This window comes from Pyrgilauda ruficollis, unplaced genomic scaffold (genome assembly GCF_017590135.1).
Source record: "Pyrgilauda ruficollis isolate IOZ18807 unplaced genomic scaffold, ASM1759013v1 scaffold141, whole genome shotgun sequence".
Classification (NCBI taxonomy): domain Eukaryota; kingdom Metazoa; phylum Chordata; class Aves; order Passeriformes; family Passeridae; genus Pyrgilauda; species Pyrgilauda ruficollis.
Window position 1 is genome coordinate 1,175,655 of NW_024512655.1, and position 21,313 is coordinate 1,196,967.

The 21,313-nt window shown below is 59.5% G+C and overlaps 2 protein-coding genes across 4 annotated transcripts in view; one reads left to right on the forward strand and one right to left on the reverse strand.

Moving 5' to 3' along the window:
- The window catches only part of PLEKHN1 (pleckstrin homology domain containing N1), an 18,991-nt gene extending 10,499 nt beyond the window's left edge, over positions 1–8,492 (forward strand). Inside the window, exons 9-14 of the mRNA XM_041460262.1 lie at positions 1,600–1,669; positions 1,925–2,082; positions 3,309–3,554; positions 5,669–5,866; positions 6,505–6,575; positions 7,048–8,492. Of these exons, the coding sequence (XP_041316196.1) occupies positions 1,600–1,669; positions 1,925–2,082; positions 3,309–3,554; positions 5,669–5,866; positions 6,505–6,575; positions 7,048–7,180 (876 nt within the window). The 3' untranslated portion in view covers positions 7,181–8,492. The remainder of the gene's footprint in view (positions 1–1,599; positions 1,670–1,924; positions 2,083–3,308; positions 3,555–5,668; positions 5,867–6,504; positions 6,576–7,047) is intronic.
- A 3,949-nt stretch (positions 8,493–12,441) lies between these two features.
- PERM1 (PPARGC1 and ESRR induced regulator, muscle 1) lies at positions 12,442–20,234 on the reverse strand. Of its 3 annotated transcripts, none has more exons than XR_005954569.1 (5): positions 20,078–20,234; positions 16,665–19,148; positions 15,564–15,680; positions 13,020–13,328; positions 12,442–12,813 (listed from the first exon to the last, which is right to left on the reverse strand). XR_005954569.1 is itself a non-coding variant. In XM_041460256.1 (5 exons), exons 2-5 carry the CDS (start codon positions 19,144–19,146, stop codon positions 13,249–13,251), a joined length of 2,541 nt encoding a protein of 846 aa, XP_041316190.1. In that variant the 5' UTR covers positions 19,147–19,148; positions 20,078–20,234; the 3' UTR covers positions 12,839–13,248. The 3 variants fall into 3 exon arrangements, 2 of the variants coding, with proteins under 2 accessions (XP_041316190.1, XP_041316189.1); XM_041460256.1 differs by lacking the exon at positions 12,442–12,813 and having other exon boundaries at positions 12,839–13,328; positions 16,665–17,714; positions 17,853–19,148; XM_041460255.1 differs by lacking the exon at positions 12,442–12,813 and having other exon boundaries at positions 12,839–13,328.
- Between the last annotated feature and the right edge of the window lie 1,079 nt (positions 20,235–21,313).

Genomic DNA, 21,313 nt, shown 5'->3' on the forward strand with positions numbered 1-21,313 from the left:
GGGAGGGGAGGGGAGGGGAGGGGAGGGGAGGCTGCTGCTGGTGCAGCGCTGGCAGCGTTCCCCCTCTGCGGGAGCAGAAGGGACAGCAGGGACAGGGAGCATCCCAAGGGATGCCAGAGCAGCTTCTCTGCTGTGTCTGCCTGTGGGAGCAGTGCTGGAGCCTCAGCACAGGCAGGCAGAGGCACTGAGCAGTCAGAATGGCCCTGAAATCCAGCAGTGACATCCCCGGTGGCACTTGGGGACACAGCTGAGTGGGAGCACGGCTGTGCTGGTTAATGGCTGGGCTCGCTGGTGCTCGAGGGCCTCTCTGCGCTTCCCTTCCTGTGATTCTGTGATCTTGAACATCGTTTGATGGCTCACTCAGAGCTCTCTGCTCCTCCTGTGCTGGAACAAATGTGCCAAAAGGCGCAGTGACCTGTCTGTGACCCCGGAGCTGCTGCTCTGCTGCATCCCTGAGTCACCGAGCCAGGGACAAACAACCCTGCAGAGCTGCAGGGCTGTGAAATGCACCGTGAACCCCCCGGGGCCCTGCTCCACGCGGCTCCACATCCTGCAGAACGCTTTTATCGTTATTCCTGGGAAGAGCATCTCCTTCCCGGGAGGAGCGCCATGAGCAGGCAGAGCTCTCCCCGTCCCTGGTGTTTTCCAGCAGCTGGGACACGCCCTAGGCACAGCCTGGTTTCGGGAATGTGCTGTTTGCAGCTCCTGGGAATGGGGCACCACGCAAGGGGGCCTGGGCTGGGCTCTCCCATGAGCTCATCTCTTTTGAAACCCTAAACCTGCCCCGTGCGATGTTCCCTTCCCAGGCAGCGCTCCTTCCCACGGTGCCGGAGCTCCCAGGCTGATTCACCAGCCTGTGACAGGAACCTGCTTTTCCACAGGCGTGTCAGGGCACGGGAGCCTCCCGGGGGCTGCTGCACTTCCCCTGCCCGGCCCTTCTGCTCTGCAGCTTCACAGCGACCACAGGAGCTGCCCCTGCCAAGGCTGTGGGGCAGGGAAGGGGCTGGGATGGGGCTCACCCCAATCCTCCGGTGGGAAAAGGCCCTGGGCGAGGGGGAAACCGGCAAGGGGGAGCTGCTGGGGGGGCTGGAGTTATCTGTGGCATGTTGGTGAGCTTCCCGACTTTATCCAGAGGGTGTCTCAGCAGCAGGAGGCAGCAGGAATCCCGCTGGGATGTGCAGGAGGCAGGAATCCCACTGGGATGTGCAGGAGGCAGCAGGAATCTCACTGGGATGTGCAGGAGGCAGCAGGAATCCCTCTGGGATGTGCAGGAGGCAGCAGGAATCTCACTGGGATGTGCAGGAGGCAGGAATCTCACTGGGATGTGCAGAAGGCAGCAGGAATCCCACTGGGATGTGCAGGAGGCAGGAATCTCACTGGGATGTGCAGGAGGCAGCAGGAATCCTGCTGGGATCAGCAGGAATCCTGCTGGGATGAGCAGGAGGCAGCAGGAATCTCACTGGGATGTGCAGGAGGCAGGAATCCCACTGGGATTGCTCCAGAAGCAGTTTGCTGCCCAGATGCCCCAGAGCTGTGCCCCATGGCATGGACAGGAGCTCTACTGGCTCCATGATCCCAACCCTGCCCCTCTCTCCACAGGGAGAGCTCCCCCTCAACGCCATCCAGGTGCTTTTTGAGGAGAACGACAAAACCTCCTTTCTCATCGAAGGTGGGTGTCCAGCACGGGGACAGAGGACCTGGCACAGCCACGGGGGGCTCGGGGTGGTGTGGGGGCACCCTCCTGCTGGGCAGCCAGGCTCCCTGAACCACCCCCTTGGAAATTTGGGATGCTCAGTGTCCTGGCAGGAGAGCAGCACCAAGGGCAGAGCATTCCCTACAGATCCCCTGGAATGCGGGGCGGGATGGAGCAGGGGGATTCCCGAGGGGTCCAGCCCGGGGTCAGCACTGGGGGATGTTTTTCCAGGCCGACTGATAAACTCCATCCGGGTGACCTGTCCCAGCTACCAGGACTACCAGGAGTGGCTGTACTGCCTGAAAACCGCCCAGTTCCGAAACGCAGACTCCTCCCTCTCGGGCTCCGAGAGCTTCTCTGTGGGGTCAAAGCCGCCACACCCCAGCCAGGTACGGGATGCTGGAGTTTTGGGTGGGAACCCACGGCTGTCCCATCCTTGTGACACTCCAGTGATGCAGCAGGCTCTGCTCAAAGCTGCCAGCAAGCTGCTGATCCCTGGGGATTATTTAAATAATTGTTTATTTCTTTTTAAAATATTTAAATTAGTAATACAGAGTATTATACAGGAAAAAAATGACCTTGAATTCTTTCAAAAGCAGAGGCTGGACACAGCCTGTGACAGGGCTGGGCAGTGAGGCACTGGCACAAGGACAGGGATGGGTTTTGGACTCCTTGATCCATGTGGGTCCCCTCCAAGTTGGGATATTCTCCCTGCAAGGAATGGAAGCCAAGCTGGGATGGGGCTGGCTGCCTGGCACCCTTTTCCTGCTGGGCACCCCTCATTCCCCTCACTCACCCCAAAACCAGCCTGGGATGCCTGTGGGGATCCCCTGGGGTGGGGCTGGACACTGCCTTTGGTGCTGGCAGTGTTTGCTGTGGGGTTGGAGCAAATCCCTGCCTGCAGCCAGGGCTTGTCCTGGCTCAGCTTGGCCAGGGAAGAGGCTGCTGAAGGATCCCAGTCCTAGTTCCAGTCCCATCCCAGTTTCAGTCCCATCCCAGCCCTAGTTTCAGTCCCAGTTCCAGTCCCTGTCCCATCCCAGTTCCAGTCTCTGTCCCATCCCAGTTCCAGTCCCATTCCAGTCCCAGTCCCAGTTCCAGTCCCATTCCAGTCCTAGTGCAGAAGGATCCTAGTCCCAGTCCCATCCCAGTCCCAGTCCCAGTCCCAGTCCCAGACCCAGTCCCAGTCCCATCTCAGTCCCATTTCCAGTCCCTCTCCAGTTCCAGTCCCATCCCAATCCTAGTTCCAGTCCCATCCCAGTCCCAGTCCCAGTTCCAGTCCCATTCCAGTCCTAGTCCCATCTCAGTCCCATTTCCAGTCCCATCCTAGTTCCAGTCCCATCCCAGTCCTCTGCCCTGTACTCGAGCTGTTGGGGATTACAGAAGAGCAAACAGGAGGTTCCAAGGCTGGGAAATCCCAAAACAAAGGCTGCAGGGGATGCAGGGGCCAGGCAGGGTTTTTGCTCTGCCCCAGGGCAGGAATCACACCCCCAGGGATGGCAGAGCGTGTGGGGCAGGATCCAGGGCAGGACCTTGGCACTTCCCGAGCCCGGAGCGATGCCCATGTGCATTCCCAGCCCGAGGAGAGCCAGCTCCGGGCTCTGCCCTCTCATTGCAGAGCCTGGCACAGCCCAGCTGGCCCAGCTCAGGGCTGCCCACGCAGGAGCTGCGCAGGGGGAACAGCGCCAGGAAATCCAAGGGCAAGAGCAGCGGGCAGCAGGCGCCCAGCCAGGAGCCGGAGAGGAGCGTCTGCAGCCTCATCCCCGAAAACCCCGCGGGAGAGATGCAGTCCCCGGTGTACCAGGAGCCCTACTCAGCACACGGCTCCCAGCACCACCCCCCGGCACAGCTGGAGCTGGGCAGGGTAAGGGATGGCTGGGGGTGGGATCGGGGTGGGGCTGGGATGGGGATGGGCTGGGTGAGGGATGGGATGGATGCAGGATGTGGCTGGATGTAGGATCAGGATGGATGAGGGATGGGGATGGATGTGGGATGGGGATGGATGCAGGATGTGCTGGGTTTGGGATAGGGCTGGATGAGGGATGGGGATGGATGAGGGATGGGGATGGATGCAGGATGGGGATGGGATCAGGATGGATGTGGGATGGGGATGGATGCAGGATGGGGATGGATGCAGGATGTGGCTGGGTTTGGGATGGGGCTGGATGAGGGATGGGGATGGATTTGGAGGGATGTGGGATGGGGATGGGATGGGGATGGAAAAGGAGGTGGGATGGGGCTGGATGTGGGATCAGGATGGATGCAGGATGGGGATGGATCCAGGATGGGGATGGAGGTGGGATCAGGATGAATGTAGGATCAAGATGAATGTAAGATGGGGCTGGGTGTGGGTTGGATGTGGGATGGGGATGGGTGTGGAATGGGGTTGGATGTGGGGTCAGGATGAATGTATGATGGGGATGGGTGTGGATCCTCCTGCCTGGAAAAAGCAAGGTTCACCTTTCCCTGCTGGTGCTGCTGGCAGGGACAGGGGCCTGGCAGGTGCTTCAGAGCAGGTGTGAAATCATTGCCATGGGAAAAGGGGCCGTGGGAAGGAGGTTGCACATGGCAGATGGAGCAATGCCTCCCAGAGCCCTGGGATGTGGGCACCAGCTCCTCAGGGAATCCATGAGTAGGAGGTTATTGCCTCATAGCACACAGCCTCCTCTTCCAAGGGTTTTCCAGCATGTCTCCATCAGCTTTTTAGTGTCATGCCACTTTCCCAACCTCTCAGTGACTGTTCCTTAAGGAATTCCCCTCCTTGGCCCAGCCAGAGTCAGCCCCATCACCCCACAGGGATGAGCACCATTTGGAACTTTATTTACAGGGCCATTCCCCACTCCAACCCCCCTGGGGACGAGCTGCCAGTGCCCTGTCCCCGTTTCCATCCTGCCTTGGGGCTGAACAGACAGAGCTGGGTGGGAGTTCAGCCCTCAGCAGCTCCCAGCTGCTCCCCTTTCCCTGATCCCTGCACTCCCAGTTCCCCCAGTGCTCCCAGTGGGGCCTCCTGCAGGAGCTCCAGCTGGCCCTGATCAGCAGCCAGGCTCCAGCCTCCAGGAGTTGTGCCCGGGGGTATTTCTTTCCCTGCCATCTGAGGAGGGATGGAAACTCCAGAGCTGCATTTCGGGGTGGGGCAGAGCCCAGCAGAGCTCCCTGTTCCCTCCAGCCAGGGCAGGGCAGAGAGGAACAGGTTTCCCCTGTCTGTGATGTTCCCCTGCACATCACAACCAGCAGACAAAGGCAGGCACAGAGACATGAGCCAGGCTCCTGAAACTGGAGATGAGTCAGAGCCAGAGCCCACTCTGGCCACCCCAAAAATCCCAGCTGAGATAAGGGAGTGCCTGGTAAAGGCCACATTGCTGCTTGGGAGAATCTGATAGGGAAAGGCTTCCTGAGTCATCCCCACCCTGGGGAGACCCCCTTCCCTCCAGGGTCCTTCCTGGCTCTGCCCTGCCCTTCTGCACCCCCTGACTGCTTTGATCCTCCTGCCTTCACCTCTGGCCAGCTCCCAGCACGCCTGTGGCTCACTGGGGATGAGCCCCGGCCTCTGTGTCCCACCTGGGCAGAACCAGCAACCCTTGCTTGGCCTGAATGTGCTGCCAGCAGGGCTGGGTTTGGGGTGGGCACCAGATGGGCATTTCTCAGCTCTGCACAACCAGGATCCAACCTGGGGCTGGATTTTGGGGTGGGCAGCACCAGGTGGGCAGCACCAGGTGGGCATTTCCCAGTTCTCCACAGCTGGGATCCATCCTGGGGCTGGGTTTGGGGTGGGCAGCACCAGGTGGTTCTCCACAGCTGGGATCCATCCTGGGGCTGGGTTTGGGGTGGGCAGCCCCAGGTGGGCATTTCCCAGCTCTGCACAGCCAGGGTCCATCCTGGGGCTGGGTTTGGGGTGGGCAGCACCAGGTGGGCAGCACCAGGTGGGCATTTCCCAGCTCTGCACAGCCGGGGTCCAACCTGGGGCTGGTTTTGTTGCAGTTCCTGCAGTGCCACGGGCAGACAGGACCAGCCCAGGGGACTGTGCCAGGTGCCCAGCAGCTGTCCCTGGAGCAGTGGCACTGCCAGCCCCTGCCAGGGCACTGCAGGGAGGTGCCCACCGTTCCCATCTACAGCACCCCGGGCACCTCACGGCGGCTGCAGCTGCGGGCACCTGCCCAGGGCTCCTACCTGGGGGAGGTGAGCCTGGGGTGCAGGGGACACTCAGGGGTGTAGGGGACACTCAGAGGGTTCAGGGGACATTTGGGATACAGGGGACACTCAGGGGATGCGGGGGATACTTGAGGTGCAGGGGGACACTCGGGGGTCCAGGGGACACTTGAGGTGCAGGGGACACTGGGGGTGCAGGGGACACTTGGGGATGTAGGGGACACTCACAGGATGCAGGGGACATTCTGGGGGTACAGGGGACATTCAGGGGGTGTAGGGGGCACTCAAGGAGTTCAGGGGACACTCAGAGGATGCAGGGGCCATTCAGGGGGTACAGGGGACACTCAGGGGGTGCAGGTGACACTCAGGGGGTGCAGGTGACACTCAGGGGGTGCAGGGGACATTCAGGAGGTACAGGGGACACTCAGGGGGTGCAGGTGACACTCAGGGGGTGCAGGTGACACTCAGGGGGTGAAGGGGACATTCAGGAGGTACAGGGGGACATTCAGGGGATGCAGGGGACACTCAAGGGGTGCAGGGGACACAGCTGGGGTCCCACCTTGCCGGGGTGGTCCCTGCAGGGCTCTGTGCTCAGCAGGGATGAGGCCGGGCAGTGTCCCAGGCTGGCACAGCCGTGCCACCTCAGCCGCCTGTCCCTCTGTCCCCAGATGTGCTCGCTGCCACAGGAACAGCTGGGCCCTGAGCTGCATCCCCCAGGTGAGGCCCTGCAGGCTGGGCTGTGCCCCCATCCTGCTTTGGCACCTGGCCTGCCTCCCCTGGCACCCCCAGCCTGGGCACCTTGGTTCATGAGAATTTTGGAATTTCTCTGTTAAAAGACACTGACTCCTCAGAGAACGCCACATCTTAATTCAGGCCGTAGAGAAAACTTTTCAAATTAAATAGTAAAACTAAGATATTAAATGTTATTATAAACTTATGTAAGTTTATTATATATAAATGATATAATTAATATAGTATATATAATATGCTTTAATATATAAAATATATAAATATAACTAAAATACATTAATATTATTTTAATATATATTTCAAAATGATAAATATTCCTCCCCATTTCCCTGCAGATGGCACCTGCACCTGCCAGGACTTCATGTCCTACCACAATTATTATAATTATATTATATATATATATATAAAAATTATCTTTTTTGAATGTATGTGTATATATATATTATATTATATTATATTAGGGACTCCACGTCCTACCACGACTACGCGGAGCTGCAGAGCTTCCAGAGCGACCTGAGCTACGACAACCTGTGGGAGGCGGAGGAGAAGGAGCCGGGCAGCCCCCGGCGGGCCCCGCAGGTGTTCCAGGTCTGAGCGCTGCTCCCGGCAGGAGAAGCCCCGGCACGGGCAGGGAGGAGCCCCGGGCTCTGCTCTCCACGGCCTGGCAGCTGCGGGGTTCAGTGCCAGCCCCAAACCCCGGCGTGGGGCCCGGCAGAGCAGCCCCAGTGGGGCTGCAGGGGCAGCTGTGCCCAGGAGGCTGCCCAAAAATCCAGCTGTGCCCCCTGAAAATGCCAGAGCGAAAAGGGTCAGGCTCCCTCGGGTGGAGGGGACGCGGGGTTCGGAGGGAGAACCCGAAAGGTGCCTGGGTTAGTTGGGTTCCTTTGCGCCAGAACCCTCAGCTGGTCCCTGTGAGGATCCCTGGGAACAGCCAGAGCTTCCCCCAGCCAGCTCTGGAGGCTGCCAGGATGCCCAGGGCATTCCCCATCCTGGCAGCTCACAGCCTTGTCCTGCTGCCAGAGCAGAGGCAGCAGACAGAAAACCGAGGGGGAGAAACCCCAAAACCCCAGCCAGGTCTGAGCACGGTGGGGTTTTCTTTCCACCTCACGCCAGAAAGGTTCCTTCTTGCCACTGCTGCCTCCAAACCTGGTGCCAGCAAAAATGCCAGGTGATCTGTGCTCCTTGAGGTCTTCCCTGCAGAGGAAACCCCAAATCCCCCCAAATCCGGGGATCCCTCCTTTCCTCCCTGCCCTGGGCTCACCCCAAACGCTGCCTGTGGCTGTCCAGACAAGAAGGGGAGAAAATCCCCCCCAGGAGAAACTCCAGGACAGCCAAAGTGACCAGAGCAGTGCCAGGGGGGCTGGGGTGTCCCTGATGTCCCTCTGGGCCCCTCCAGAGCCAGGACAGGACACAAACAAAATCTCAGGGTTGTTATTTTCCAGATCCTTTTGGAAGGTCAGCAGCAAATCCAAATGTTTTCACCTGAGGCTCTGAATTCTTAACCTTTGTTCCCAGCAGAGGCTGCAAATCAAACACAGCAACAAAACCTCTGCTTTGGTTCTTTCTCTGGTGCAACCACAACCATTTGTACTTGAATATCTCTGGTTGTATTTCGGGGTTTTTTCGGGAGGTGCCCAACAAGGTTTACATGTAAAGGCTGAGTGGGTTCTGTGTATGTAAATGTAAATGTGGCTGGTTGAAGAGCTGTTGAATTTTCTAGCTGTGGCTGGTGTTCAGTTCTGTAAAACACGTTCAGGAGCGTGTGGCTTCGGGTCTTGGAGCTGTTGGTTGTTTTCTCTCAGGTTTGCTCTGTTTTGGGGAGGATTTGTGTCTGATAAGCCCCAAAAGATCCATTTATTCTGAACAAAATGTGCTGGGGGACATCCCAAATGTACTGGGGGGGGGTCTCCCTGCCCCTGAGGGAACGCTTTGAGGGTCACCATCATATTTTCACTAATTTTAAGATCCCTTCCTGCTGATATTAAAGTTCCCTGTGGATTTCTGAGATTGGACAATCCCCTGGGATCATTTCCCTCTCTTGGCCATCCTCTGCTCGGATGGAGGTGAATCTTTGCCCATCCCTGCTGCCCTGGGGGCTCTGTCCAGGAGGATTTCCAGGCTCCTGAGTGTCTCCAGCTCGGGTCAGGCTCCTGTTATCCCTTCATCCTCGGCCAAAGTCTCCCCAGGGCTTGTCAGGACCTGGCTTTGGGTTTTCCCTATTTGGATGCTGGTCCAGGTGGGTTTGTGGCTGTAAAAACTCCCCCCCCCTCCCCTCCTGCTTTTCCTCCAAAAAATTTCTCAGCAGACTCAGGATTCAAAAAATTGGTTTATTTAGAGCAGCACCAGACCTGTCTGGGCTGCGTTGAGGTGGAAATTGGTCCCTGCAAACACACAAAAACCTCTTCAGTCCCGAGCACTGAGCCCATCCTTCCCCTGGCTGCAGCAGGAATCTTGGATTTCTCCCTGCCCTCTGATTTTGAAGCCACAAAAAAACCCCCATTTTTTCCACCCCTTAAAGAATAAACAGCAAAATTTAGGGGGGAAAAATCATTAGAAAGCGAAGTTTGTAACCTGCTCCTTGGCTTTGAGAGCTGGGATAAATTCTCTGCGACACAACGCAGGGTGTAGCAAAAAAAAAAAAAAAATCAGGCTGTAATTTTATTGTCTTTACGAGGACATTTGACAGCCGAAGGTTGGGAAGGAGCCGCCCCTCCCTTCCCGGGGGGATTCGGGATCCACTCCGGGCTCTCCCCGAGTGCCCTGCGGGTGGGAGAATCCACCAAAACGTGCGAGGGCCGGAGCAAGTGCAGCTTCTGGCACTGCTCCCTCTGCTCTGCACAGCAGCAGCCCCCAAAACCCCTCCGCAGGGAGAAGGAAATTGCGCAGGGATTCCCACGGGAAGCTGTGCCCTGGTCTCGGCAGCCAGAGGTGAAGGGAGAGTCAGAGCGGAGGAAAAATGGGAGTGGAGAAAAATCTGAGTGGAGAAAAATCGGAGTGAAAAGAAATCCGAGGGAAGGAAAAATCAGTTAAAGAAAAATCAGAGCGAAGGAAAAAATCAGAGGGAAGGAAAATTCAGAGTGAATGAAAAATTCCGAGGGAAGGAAAAATCCGAGGGAAGGAAAATTCAGAGTGAATGAAGAATTCTGAGGGAAGGAAAAATCAGAGTTAAAGAAAAATCTGAGGGAAGGAAAAATCCGAGTGAAGGAAAAATCCGAGGGAATGAAAAATCAGAGGGAAGGAAAAATCCGAGGGAAGGAAAATCAGAGGGAAGGAAAAATCAGAGGGAAGAAAAATTAGAGTGAAGGAAAAATCAGAGTGAAGGAAAAATCAGAGGGAAGAAAAATTAGAGTGAAGGAAAAATCAGAGTTAAAGAAAAATCAGAGGGACGGGAAAATCAGAGGGAAGAAAAAATCAGAGGAAAGGAAAAAAAAACAGAGTTAAAGAAAAATCTGAGGGAAGGAAAATTCAGAGTGAAGGAAAAATCAGAGTTAAAGAAAAATCCGAGTGAAGGAAAAATCAGAGTTAAAGAAAAATCAGAGGGAAGGAAAATTCGGAGGGAAGAAAAATCAGAGTGAAGGAAAATTGAGAGTGAAGGACTGCTGCGGCCAAAGCCTTTCCCAGGAGAAGGGGGAGAGGCATCCCTGGCTGTCCGGGCGGGATGAAATACGGGGCCGCTGCTCGGGCTGCACCTGCCTGACTTTTTCATGTGCCTGGCACTGCCGAGGTGTCAGATGAGGGAGCGACGTGCGGGGACGGCAGCGAGGGGTGGCACGGCTGGACAGCGGCCTCGGGGCACGCAGGATGCACCCAAAGGTCGCTGGGTTGTGCCGGGTGAGGTGCGAGGTCCCGGCCGCCCCCTCAATGCCTCGGTCCTGGCAGCTTTTGTCCGGGAGAAATCCTTGGCTATGTTGAATTTGCGAGGTTTAATCTCCATTCCGGCCGTGGACAGAAATGCCAGGCGTGCTCGGCCTTGCAGTGAGGCAGAGGAGAGGGCTGGAAAGGTCAGGGAATAAACCAAGCATTAAAATTTCAGGCTGCTCTGCTCCCTGGCGGAGCGTGGCAGAGAATCCCAGATCCCCCGAGACCAGCAGGACCTTTCAGTAATTCCTTTCACTCCCGCAGCCAGCTGAGAGCCTCCAGCTCCTGAAATATTCATCACATCCTGCGCTTCCAGGGCGGATCAGAGCAGTGTGCAGGGCACCTCTCAGGCTGCCAAGTCCTGCTGGCACCTCCCTTTGCTGTCTGAAGGGTCACACAGCAAATATCACAGCCAGCAAAGGGTGACAGGCACTTCTTGTCACCCCCAGGGCTCTCGGCTCTGCTGGGAGCAGCACTGGGGTACAGGCATGGAGACGGTGGGATATTCCCCCTTTGGAGGGGGAAAATTCGGGGGCACCGAGCCTTTCCCTGCTGGAGCAGCTCAGGGACAGCCAGGAGTCACTGTCCCCACGCCGAGGGTCTCCCCTGTGGAGCAGGGCAGGTCCCCAAGGCCAGGGGATGGCCTGGGACAGATCCAGCAGCCCCCAGCACACAGCCCTGCTCTGTCCCTGCAGCAGAAGCGTCCTCAGTGAAGGGGTTTGGCCAGGAACCCTCCCAGGTTCAGTGAAATCCTCAGTCCCTGGGACAGCCACAAGTCACTTGGGCCAGGGTTAAACCCAGAGAGGATGGTTAGACCATTGCAGCCCAGCTGAGGATGCAGCTCTGGGAGCTCCTGGCTGCAGAGGGGCACGGGGCTGCAGGGAGGGATGGAAGCTGTGCTGCTGGCTGTGCCTGCTGCTGAGCTGCCAGGCTGTGCCTCAGAGGGACAGGGACACTGGGGACACAGGGGACACAGGGGACACAGCCCCTCAGAGGGACAGGGACACTGGGGACACAGGGGACACAGGGGACACAGCCCCTCAGAGGGACAGGGACACAGGGGACACAGGGGACACTGCCCCTCCGAGGGACAGGGACACAGGGGACACTGCCCCGAGCCCCTGCCTGCTCTGTGCCCAGGGCCCCAAACCCATCAGCTCTGCAGCTCTGGCTCCACACACCCCCACACGTTGATTTCTCCTCCTGCAAAGCCCAGGGCTCCCTCAACGGCTCCCCACAGACACAGGGATGGACACAGAAGTAGTAAATGAGACAGAGCTTTATTAGAAGCTTCCAGCACGTTCCGTCTGCTCTCCTCCTCCACAGAAGCCCTCTCCGTGGGTGTTGAGGCCGTGCAGAGCCTGTCCATTCCCAACTCCCAGTGCCAGATCTCCCCGTGCCCTCCTCTCAGCGATAACCCACAGCCACCCCTGCACCCCTGAAATCCTCGTGGCACTCTCAGCACAAGGAAAGAACCCCCCCTCTCTGCTGGCACCTCACAAACACAGGGCAGAGCCCCGTGGATCTCAATCCCGCGCTGGTGCTGTCACCAGGCTGGTGAGGGGAGGAAAATCCTCCTGAATAATGCCCTGGGGTGCTGAGGGAGGCACTGGGGAGAGGGGGAACGGCACCATTTCATTTTCCACTTCCCATCCCACTCCCCATCCCACAGCTTCCACCCTCCCCTCACCCCACGTCTCCCCCAGCCAGCTCTGCCTCTCCAGGACGGGAGGCACAAAAGGAAATGAATCAAATACCCAATCCAACATTTCCCTGCAGCTCTGCCTCTCCAGGACGGGAGGCACAAAAGGAAATGAATCAAATACCCAATCCAACATTTCCCTGCTGATTGGCACGGCCAAACCTGCCCACCTCCTCCTCCCTCCTCTCCAACATCCTCCTGTCCCCTTTCCTGAGACCTCCCTGAGCTCAGCCCCTTTCCCTGCTGCCCTTCCCAGCCTGTGCAGCCCCGCAGGACCCTCCCCGGCTGCCCCTTGCCCCGTGTGACCCCTTGACCCCTGCCCGTCCTCTCCTGCCCGTCCTCTCCTGGGGACGGGGACACGTCCCTGCCCCGCTGTCCCCAGGGACGGACCCATCCACGTGCGGCAGAAACCTTATCCCCGAGCTGGGACTTGTGGAGTGAAATCCAAGAGGATGAGCCCTGCTGGAGTGCAATCCAAGAGGATGAGCCCTCCCGGAGTGAAATCCAAGAGGATGAGCCCTGCTGGAGTGCTCAAATGGGTCACAGGATCCGAGGCAGCGACCCCTGCATCCCCCGGAGCTGCTGCCCAGCCCAGGCCCAGCCAGGCTCTTCCCAAAGCTCTCTTTTCCTTCTTCACAGATATCCCGGCTCTTTTGTCGGGATGAAGAACCTCCCTGAATCCAAGAGGATGAGCCCTCCCGGAGTGAAATCCAAGAGGATGAGCCCTGCTGGAGTGCTCAAATGGGTCACAGGATCCGAGGCAGCGACCCCTGCATCCCCCGGAGCTGCTGCCCAGCCCAGGCCCAGCCAGGCTCTTCCCAAAGCTCTCTTTTCCTTCTTCACAGATATCCCGGCTCTTTTGTCGGGATGAAGCACCTCCCTGCTTCCTCGGTGCCACCAGGTGACTCCAGCGCAGCAGCCGGCGGGCACTGCCAGCCCCTGTCCTGTCCTACCGTCAGTTCCCGTCCCCGGGAGGCTCCCGCTCCCTGTGCCACCCTGTCCCGTCCGGGATGGGGCCGGGGAAGCTCTCGGTGCTGCCTCCAGGCTTCTCCCACTGTCCAGAACAAAGTCCCGGCCCCGGGCAGCGGCTCCGGCGTGGCAGGGGTTAAGTCCGGGGGTGCCCTTCCCTGACCTGCCTTCGGAAGTAGCGGATGGCCGAGAGGGTGCCAAAGCTTGCCAGGAACACTGGAAAAGAGCCCAAGACATCCCCAGTGTGACTCCCGGCGCTCCTCCCAAGCCGGACTGCCCCGCGGGGGTCACCCCTCTCCCTCCCCCCGTCCCCTCCTGCCTTTGGTTTGCATTCCCAGCACTCGGGATTTGCTCCCAGAGCGTTCCCAGCTGCCCACAGCCTGACTGGCCACGTCCAGTCCTGGAGTTTGGCTGCGTGGAGACACCAGCATCCCATAAAAAGGGTTGGGAATTTGAGGGGAATGCCCAACACGCTCCCTCGGTGGTGGGCAGGGGTTGGATGCAGAGATCCACAGGGAGATTTAATGGATGGGGTGGATACCCATTTAATGGATGGGGTGGATACCCAGATCCAGGTGGGGATTTCATGGATTGGCTGGAGTCACAGCTTCAGGTGGAGATTTGTTCTTGGATGAGAAAGGAAAAGCCCACCAGGGCTTCAGGACAGCACCTTCATTTCCTGCTTCTGTTTGCACCAGGAGGGCGCCAGGAAAAAAAATCTCATTTTGGGGATTTTTCTGGGGATTTTCTAGCCCCAGCCAAAAGCAGAAAATATCCAAAACCCTGAATCAAAAAATGTAGGGACACAAGAAATAACTAATGGGGGTGAAACGCAAACCAAGCTCTGCTCCGTCCCTGCACCCAATGGCTTTGATTTGGTTTACAAGGGACATGAAGTTCCCTTGATTCCCAAGCAAAACCAGGGATCCAAGCCGTGTTTTTGGACCCCACAATTTAAATTCAGACTTGATTTTGATTTATGTGCTGGAGGAATATAAACTCAGCTTGTCAGAAGCACAAATGCCCAGAGAGAACAGCTGCTCTGGGTGAGGAGCTGCTCCTGCCTCCCTCCTCTCCAGGTTATTCCACCCCAGAGCACGAGGAGCATCTCCCCCTTTCCACACCAAGCAAAACCAGGAATCCGAGCCATGGTTTTGGGCCCCACACTTTAAATTCCGACTGAATTTTATGTGCTAGAGGAATATAAACTCAGCTTTTCAGAAGCCCAAATGCCCAGAGAGAACGGCTGCTCCTTCCTGCCTCCCTCCTCTCCAGGTTATTCCACCCTGTCTCCCCCTTTCCACACCAAGCAAAACCAGGGATCCAAGCCGTGTTTTTGGGCGCCACACATTAAATTCAGACTAGATTTTGATTTATGTGCTGGAGGAATACAAACTCAGCTTGTTAGAAGCCCAAATGCCCAGAGAGAAGGGCTGCTCCTTCCTGCCTCGCTCCTCTCCAGCCTATTCCACCCCAGGGCACGAGGAGCGTCTCCCCCTTTCCACACCTTTCCCAGGGCCAACTCCTCCATCCCAAACTCCCAGCAGGAGGGGGAGCAGGCCAAGAGCTGCTGGTGCTGACGGCAGAGAGCAGCCTTAGCTCAGGAGCTATTCCCAGCCCGCGGTGTCAGCTTCCTGGTGACCTTAGCAGGGAACATTCCTCGCCTGGAAGAGCAGCAGGAAGCCTTGGTCCTGGCATTTCTTCCCAGGGAAGGGGCTCTGCAGGGCAGCAGTGAGGAATGCTGCTCTGGAAGGGTTCTCCAAGGGTTCCAGGGCAGGGATGGGGAATGCTGCTCTCCCTGAGTCCTGCTCATCCAGCCATGCCCACTCCTGTGGGATTCTGTGAATTTCTTACAGAATTCCGTGAGAAGTTTCTGTGGATTCAATTTCTGTGAATTTCTGTTTGCTCAGCTTCCTCTCTCCCCACCAGCTTCCAGGTGCTGGGGTTGGAGAGGATCCCACAGATCTCCAGGGAACTGCAGGACAAAGAGGATGATGCCTCCTCTTTGGGGAGATTAAACCTTCCAAGCACCTCAGAAAAACACGGGAATTTTGGTGCTGGATGAAGGTGGACAAAAAATCCCAGGCAGGGCTTTGCCTTGCTGTGAGGCCAATTTTCTTGGGAATTTTGCTCCTGCTGGGATGAGGGAACCTAAACCTGCTCACTGCAGGTCCTAAGGAAGTCCTGACAAACTGAGCCCCGTCAGGGGCTGGATGGAGCAGGACCAAGGCTGTGGAAGCAGCTCAGCTCCAGCCAGCAGCTGCTTTGTAGGCAAAGCACAAAAGACACGAGCAGCAATCGGGACCAGAGGAGAGAAAAGACACGGAAACGGCTTTGGAAAAGGCTGCGCTTCCCTGCAGGCAGCAGCAGGTATAAATATCCCGCTTTTCCTCCCTGCCAAGTGTCCCCCAGAGCCCTTCCCACCCCTCTCCAGGCGGGCACTGTACGTACTGGTCTTCCAGGCATCCGGAGCCTGCAGGTCAGATGTCTTCACGGCCCAGGAGGCGAAGGCGCAGAAGACGAGGCACATGTCCTTGTGGCTCAGCACCCGGGGCTCCTCTGCTGCTCCTGCCACGAGAGGAGCACGAGGTCTGGGGGCTCTGTGCCACCCCCTCTGCCACCCCTCCCCTCCCTCTGCGATGGCGAATCCCCGGGGAATCATCCCTGAATCATCCCCCAGGGGGGATGGCAGGTGGCTCTGCGTGTTCCCAAAGGACAGTGGCACATTTGTCACCCCCCTCAGTCCTGCACTTTGTTAAAAACCCCACGGAAATGTTTGTTAAAGGCACCCCAGGCTGCCTCACCGCCTCCCTGCAGCTCTCTGGTGGCTGCACTTGGGTCTGGGGGGCAGATTTGGGACACAGCAATTCCTGGGGACACAGGCAAGGTCCCCTTCCTGTCACCAGTGTCCCCAGGCACAGTCAGCTCTAGGACAACATCTGAGAGTGCTCAGCATCCCTCCGGGCATCCCACCCCACTCCTGCCTCCTCCAGGGATGAAGACATCCCTGAGTGCTCTGCATTCCCTGATCCAGCCTGGAACAGCTTGAGATCACGTTCTTTTTGCTCCTATTCATTTGATCAGGCTTTTAATTAAAGCTGGCTTACTAATTAGCTGTGACCACCTCAAAGGGGTTTTTTCTCTCTGTGCAAACAGGCTGGAAGCTCCATGTTGAGGCTCCCTTTGGGATGGCTCCCTCAGTGCTTGGGTTTAGTATTAACTCTGAGCATCATTTAAGCTCAAAGACAAACCCCTGCCTGTCCTGGTGGATCAAACCTCCCCTTTATTCCCATTTCTCCCACCTGCCCCCAGGAAGAGGCAATGTTCAGGTGACCTCTGAGGTCTCCAGAGGGTGTTTTTCTGCTCAGGGTGGGTTTTACAGTCCCACATTCCCTGTCCACACCAGGGGACCTGGCCAGGAGCACTGGCTTGGCACGGGGACAGAGAGAGGAACATCCCAAGGGAGAGCCCGGGGGGACAGAGGGAGCATCCCAGGGGAGAGCCAGGGTGACACAGCCTGGACATGTCCCTACAGGTGACAACAGGATTTACCTCTCAGTGCCAGGGCCCCGTCTGCATCTTCTGGCCACACCTGGGCTCCTCCCAGCGGGACCAGGGCGAGCTCCTCCCCGGATCTTCTGGGCACCAGGGCCTGGGAGGTTGAGGCTTGGCCTCCTCCCAGCTGCCCCTGCCTCTGCAGCAGGGACCTCAAAGCCCCCACAGCTTTCTTCACCTCGGAGGCCGAAGCCATGGAGAAAATCCCTCTCCAGCCCATCCTGTTGGGGGCTGGCTCTGGGAAGAAGTGTTCATACACATCAGGGACTGAGATAACCACGGTGTCCTTGTCTGGAGCAGAGCTGGGAGCCTCCTTGTGCAGCCCAGGGCGGTCCAAACCTCTGAACTTCTTTCTTTTCCTGTCTTTAGCTTTGCCTTTTTTCCTGCTTCCTTCTGGCTCGATGAAAAAATACTCATACAGTTCAGGCCAGGAGATTTCCCCCTGCAAGGGTGATCTGCGCCCCTCCAGGGAGCTGCCCAGCTCCTCCTCCTCCTGGGAATCACAGAACAGGTACTCGTACATCTCGGGCCAGGTCACATCCAGGGAGTTGGGCTTGCCAGAGGCCCCGTCAGCAAAGCACAGGGGGCTCACAGCCCTGGGGAGCTCAGCTGCAGCTTCCCAAGGGATCCCACCCCCAGGAATCGTGGGGATCCCAGCTGCAGGCTCGCACGGGATCTCAATGGCAGGGATCCTGGGGAGCTCAGCTGCAGGGATCCTGGGGATCTCAATGGCAGGACTCCTGGGGATCTCAATGGTAGGAATCCTGGGGATCCCTGCTGCAGGAATCCTGGGGATCTCAGCTGCAGGACTCCTGGGGATCTCAGCTGCAGGCTCCCAGGGGATCCCCACTGCAGGACTCCTGGGGATCCCAGCTGCAGTCTCCCAAGGGATTTCAGGTACAGGTTTCCTGGGAATCACAGCTGCAGGCTCCCAAGGGATCCCAGCTGCAGGAACCTCAGGGATCTCTGAGGGTTTCCTGGGAATCTCAGCTGCAGACTTCCTGGGGATCTCAGCTGCAGGAATTCCAGGGATCTCAGCAGCAGGAACTGCAGGGATCTCCGAGGGTTTCCTGGGAATCTCAGCAGCAGGAACTGCAGGGATCTCAGCAGCAGGAACTCCAGGGGTCTCTGAGGGCTTCCTGGGAATCTCAGCAGCAGGAACTCCAGGGGTCTCAGCAGCAGGAATTCCAGGGATCTCCGAGGGTTTCCTGGGAATTTCAGCAGCAGCAGGCTCCCCCCCAGCCCCCTCAGCAGCATTCCCTCCAAACGCTGCCGCGCTCCCGGGCTGGAGAGGCTTCCCTGGCATCTCCTGGCTCTCCTCTCCTGGAGGAGGCGCGGTGCCCTCGCCAGGGACCACGGGGACACTGTCACGTACGCCCAAGCCACCGGCCTGCCCTGCCTTTGGGGGCTTGGTGGCCTTTGTCTTCCCCGGGGACTTCGGGGGAGCACTCTGGGCATCGCCGCCATCCGCGCCAGGGCCGGGCACCGCCCGCTTGTTCTCCGCAGCCTCCTCGCTGCCCAGCCTCACCAGCGCTCCCTTGGCCGCCTTGTCCTTCCCTCTGCCCTTCCGAGGGGACATCGGGGAGCCGGGCGGTGCCTTGCCGGCCCCGGTGGCGCCCGGTGCCGCCGCAGGGTCCCTGTCCCCCTCGGTGCCGCTGGCTCCGCGCTGCTTGCGGCTCCTCTTCGGCTGTGCCGGCACCTTGGGCCTCACCACGCTGGGGGATCCGCCCGGCGAGCTCGGCTCCGTGCCCGCCTTCTCCTCCTCCGCTGCCACCCTGGCTCCCATCCCCAGGGACGGGCTCGGGGTGTCCCCCGCGGGTCCCCGCAGCCCGGGCTCCGAGGGGACAGCGCTTTTCTCGGCCGGTCCCTCGGCCGAGGCAGAGGCTGCCGGAGCTTCTGGCGGTGCCACCGCTCCCGGCTGTGCCAGCAGGGCTTGTCCCCCTCCTGCATCCCCGCCCTGCTCCATGGCAGGGCTGCCTCCGGCCGCTGTCACCACCGTGTCCTGCCCGGGGCCACCCTGGGCTGTGCCACCGGCCGGGGCGGCCGCGGGTGGCCGCGGTGGCTGCCTCCTCTGGGCGCTGGGCATGGCAGCGGGTGCCAGGCAGCTGGGCTTGTCGCTGTCGCACAGGAACCTGCCCACGGAGCGCGGCTCCGCTTCGTCCTCGCTGCCCGACAGCAGCTCCGGCCCGGAGAGGTGCCCACGCTCCGGGCAGCGCAGGGCGGTGTCACCGGGCACCCCACGTGGCACAGGGCTGGCCGTGCCAGGCGCTGCTGGCTCGCTGCCCGGCCCGGCTGCTGTCACCCCGTCGGTGCTGCGGGGACAGTCCCGTCCCGAGGTGTCCCCTTGCTCAATGTCACTGAGGCACTGCTCCTCGGCCGTGGCCAGCGAGGCCGGCGCCAGGCTGCACTCCTCGGAAGCCTGGAAGAACTCAGCCCATTCCCGGTCGTTCAGCTGGATGCTGTACTCGAAGTTATCCATGCCTGCAGCGGGGGAGCGGCGACAGGTCAGGGAGGAGGGGGTGGCACCGCTGCGGGCACACGGAGGCCAGCTGTGTGCCCCCGAGCCTTCCTCCCAGTCCCTCCCTCCCATCCGCTCATCCTCAGCCGTTTCCAGCCCAAACCCAGCTGGAAATTCCAGCCCCTGGCAACCTCAGCAGGATGGGGATGGCCGTGCTGGCCACAAGCCAGCCAGCAGTGGGAGAGGAGGCCACTGCCACCCCCTCCTGTCCCTGCTGCCTCTGCTCCCCAGCACGGCTGCACCGGGGCTTTGGGGTGCTCCCCATGGCAACACAGAAGCTTTGGGATGCTCCCCACAGCTGCACAGGGGGTTTGGGATGCTCCCCACGGCTGCACCAGGGGTTTGGGATGCTCCCCATACCTGATCAGGGGTTTGGGATGCTCCCCACGGCTGCACAGGGGCTTGGGGATGCTCCACATGGCAACACAGAAGCTTTGGGATGCTCCCCACACCTGCAGAGGGGCTTGGGGATGCTCCCCACGGCTGCACCGGGGGTTTGGGATTCTCTCCCCACAGCATCACACCCCACACCTCCCCCTTTCCCCCCCATTTTGCCTCCAATCCACCTTAAAGCCGGGACTGCTCTTCCCGAGGAGCGTTCCCAAATCCCAGAGCAGCCCGGGCATCCCCGCACGGCCCCGCACGGCCCCGCACATCCTGGCACAGCCCGGCACATCCCAGCACAGCCCCGCACATCCTGGCACAGCCCGGCACATCCCAGCACAGCCCCGCACATCCTGGCACAGCCCGGCACATCCCAGCACAGCCCCGCACATCCTGGCACATCCCGGCACAGCCCCGCACAGCCCCGCCCTTGCCCGGGGCCCTGCGCAGGGAGGTGCCGCACAGCGGGACAGCAGGACACGCGGGGAGGTGACAAAGGCCGTCCTACCTGTCCCCCAGCCCCCGGCGGGGACGGAGCCATTCGAGCAGCCTGGCAGGAGAGCCCTCCCAGCACAACATGATGCCGTGGCCCGGCCGGGGGCAGAGAGCCCGGCTCCAGCTCTGATCCATTCAGGGGCTAAAAATAAACCCCCCCTCCCTCCCCGGTGTCACTTGAGATCCCAGTGCCACCAGCCCAGAGAGGGCAGGGCCATATATAGAACTGGTGGGGGACATGGCAGGGTGGCAGCCAATGTGTGACTGTGCCCACAGCCACGTCTGGGGGCACCGGGACCACTCCTGGTGCCCCCTGCTCCCTCCCGGGGTCACTCCATGGGGAAGGGGGACAGGCCACGGAGCTCCCAGCCTGTGGCACACCTGGGTGGCAGTGACTGTCCTTTTTCCCACAGAGCCACTTCTTTGCCTTAGTCACGCTCTCCAGGGTGACACAAAATCACCTCAGGGGCAGGGTTCACCTATTTAGGGCACTCCCAGGGCATTTACTGCCAGCCTGCTGCAGGGTGACATCAGGAGATCACAGCCAGCTCCGAAAGTCTTGTGACAAACCTCGCAGGGCGTGTGGCAGCCGTCCCACGGCACCCAGGGCCACCTGGGCCACGTGCTGTGGGCAGCCGCGGGCACAGCCCGGGGGGAGCCTGGCACGGGGCACTGACAGAGGGCCCAAGGGTGGCCTGGCAGGTCACGAAGCCGAGCCAGAAATAACCCTCAGCTCCCACGAGCCCCGAGCCTTCCTCCCACCTTCCTCCCCCTCCCCGTGGCAGGGCCAGGAATAGCTGCCCTGAAGGAGCTGCCTGCGGGAGAGGGGCTGGGGGAGCAAGCCCCAGCCCCCAGCCCCAGCCCCCAGCCCCCCCTCGGCCACCAGGACACCACAGCTGGACACAGCTGGGACCAGGGCTGGGCATGCTGGGGGAGCCAAGAGGGACCCCTGGGCTCTGCACCCCTCGGGGGTCCCACAAACTCTGCACCCCTTGGGGGGTCCCAAAACCTCTGCACCCCTTGGGAGTCCCACACGCTCTGCGTCCCCTCGGGGATCCCAAAAGCTCTGCACCCCTCGGGGGTCCGAAAAACTCTGCACCTCTCAGGGGTCCCACAAGCTCTGCATCCACTCGGGGGTCCCACAGGCTCTGCACCCCTGGGGGGTCCCACAGGCTTTGTACCCCTTGGAAATCCCACAAACTCTGCACCCCTCGGGGGTCCCACAGGCTCTGCACCCCTCGAGGGTCCT

Bases quoted from the DNA above. Each gene is read 5' to 3' on its own strand.
- PERM1 (XM_041460255.1), bottom strand. From the start codon at position 19,146: ATGGATAACTTCGAGTACAGCATCCAGCTGAACGACCGGGAATGGGCT. The intron at 15,681-16,664 runs GTAAATCCTGTT...CTCTCGTGGCAG, and splicing joins CGGGGCCCTGGCACTGAGAG to GAGCAGCAGAGGAGCCCCGG. The intron at 13,329-15,563 runs GTACGTACAGTG...GCTCTTTTCCAG, and splicing joins TCCGGATGCCTGGAAGACCA to TGTTCCTGGCAAGCTTTGGC.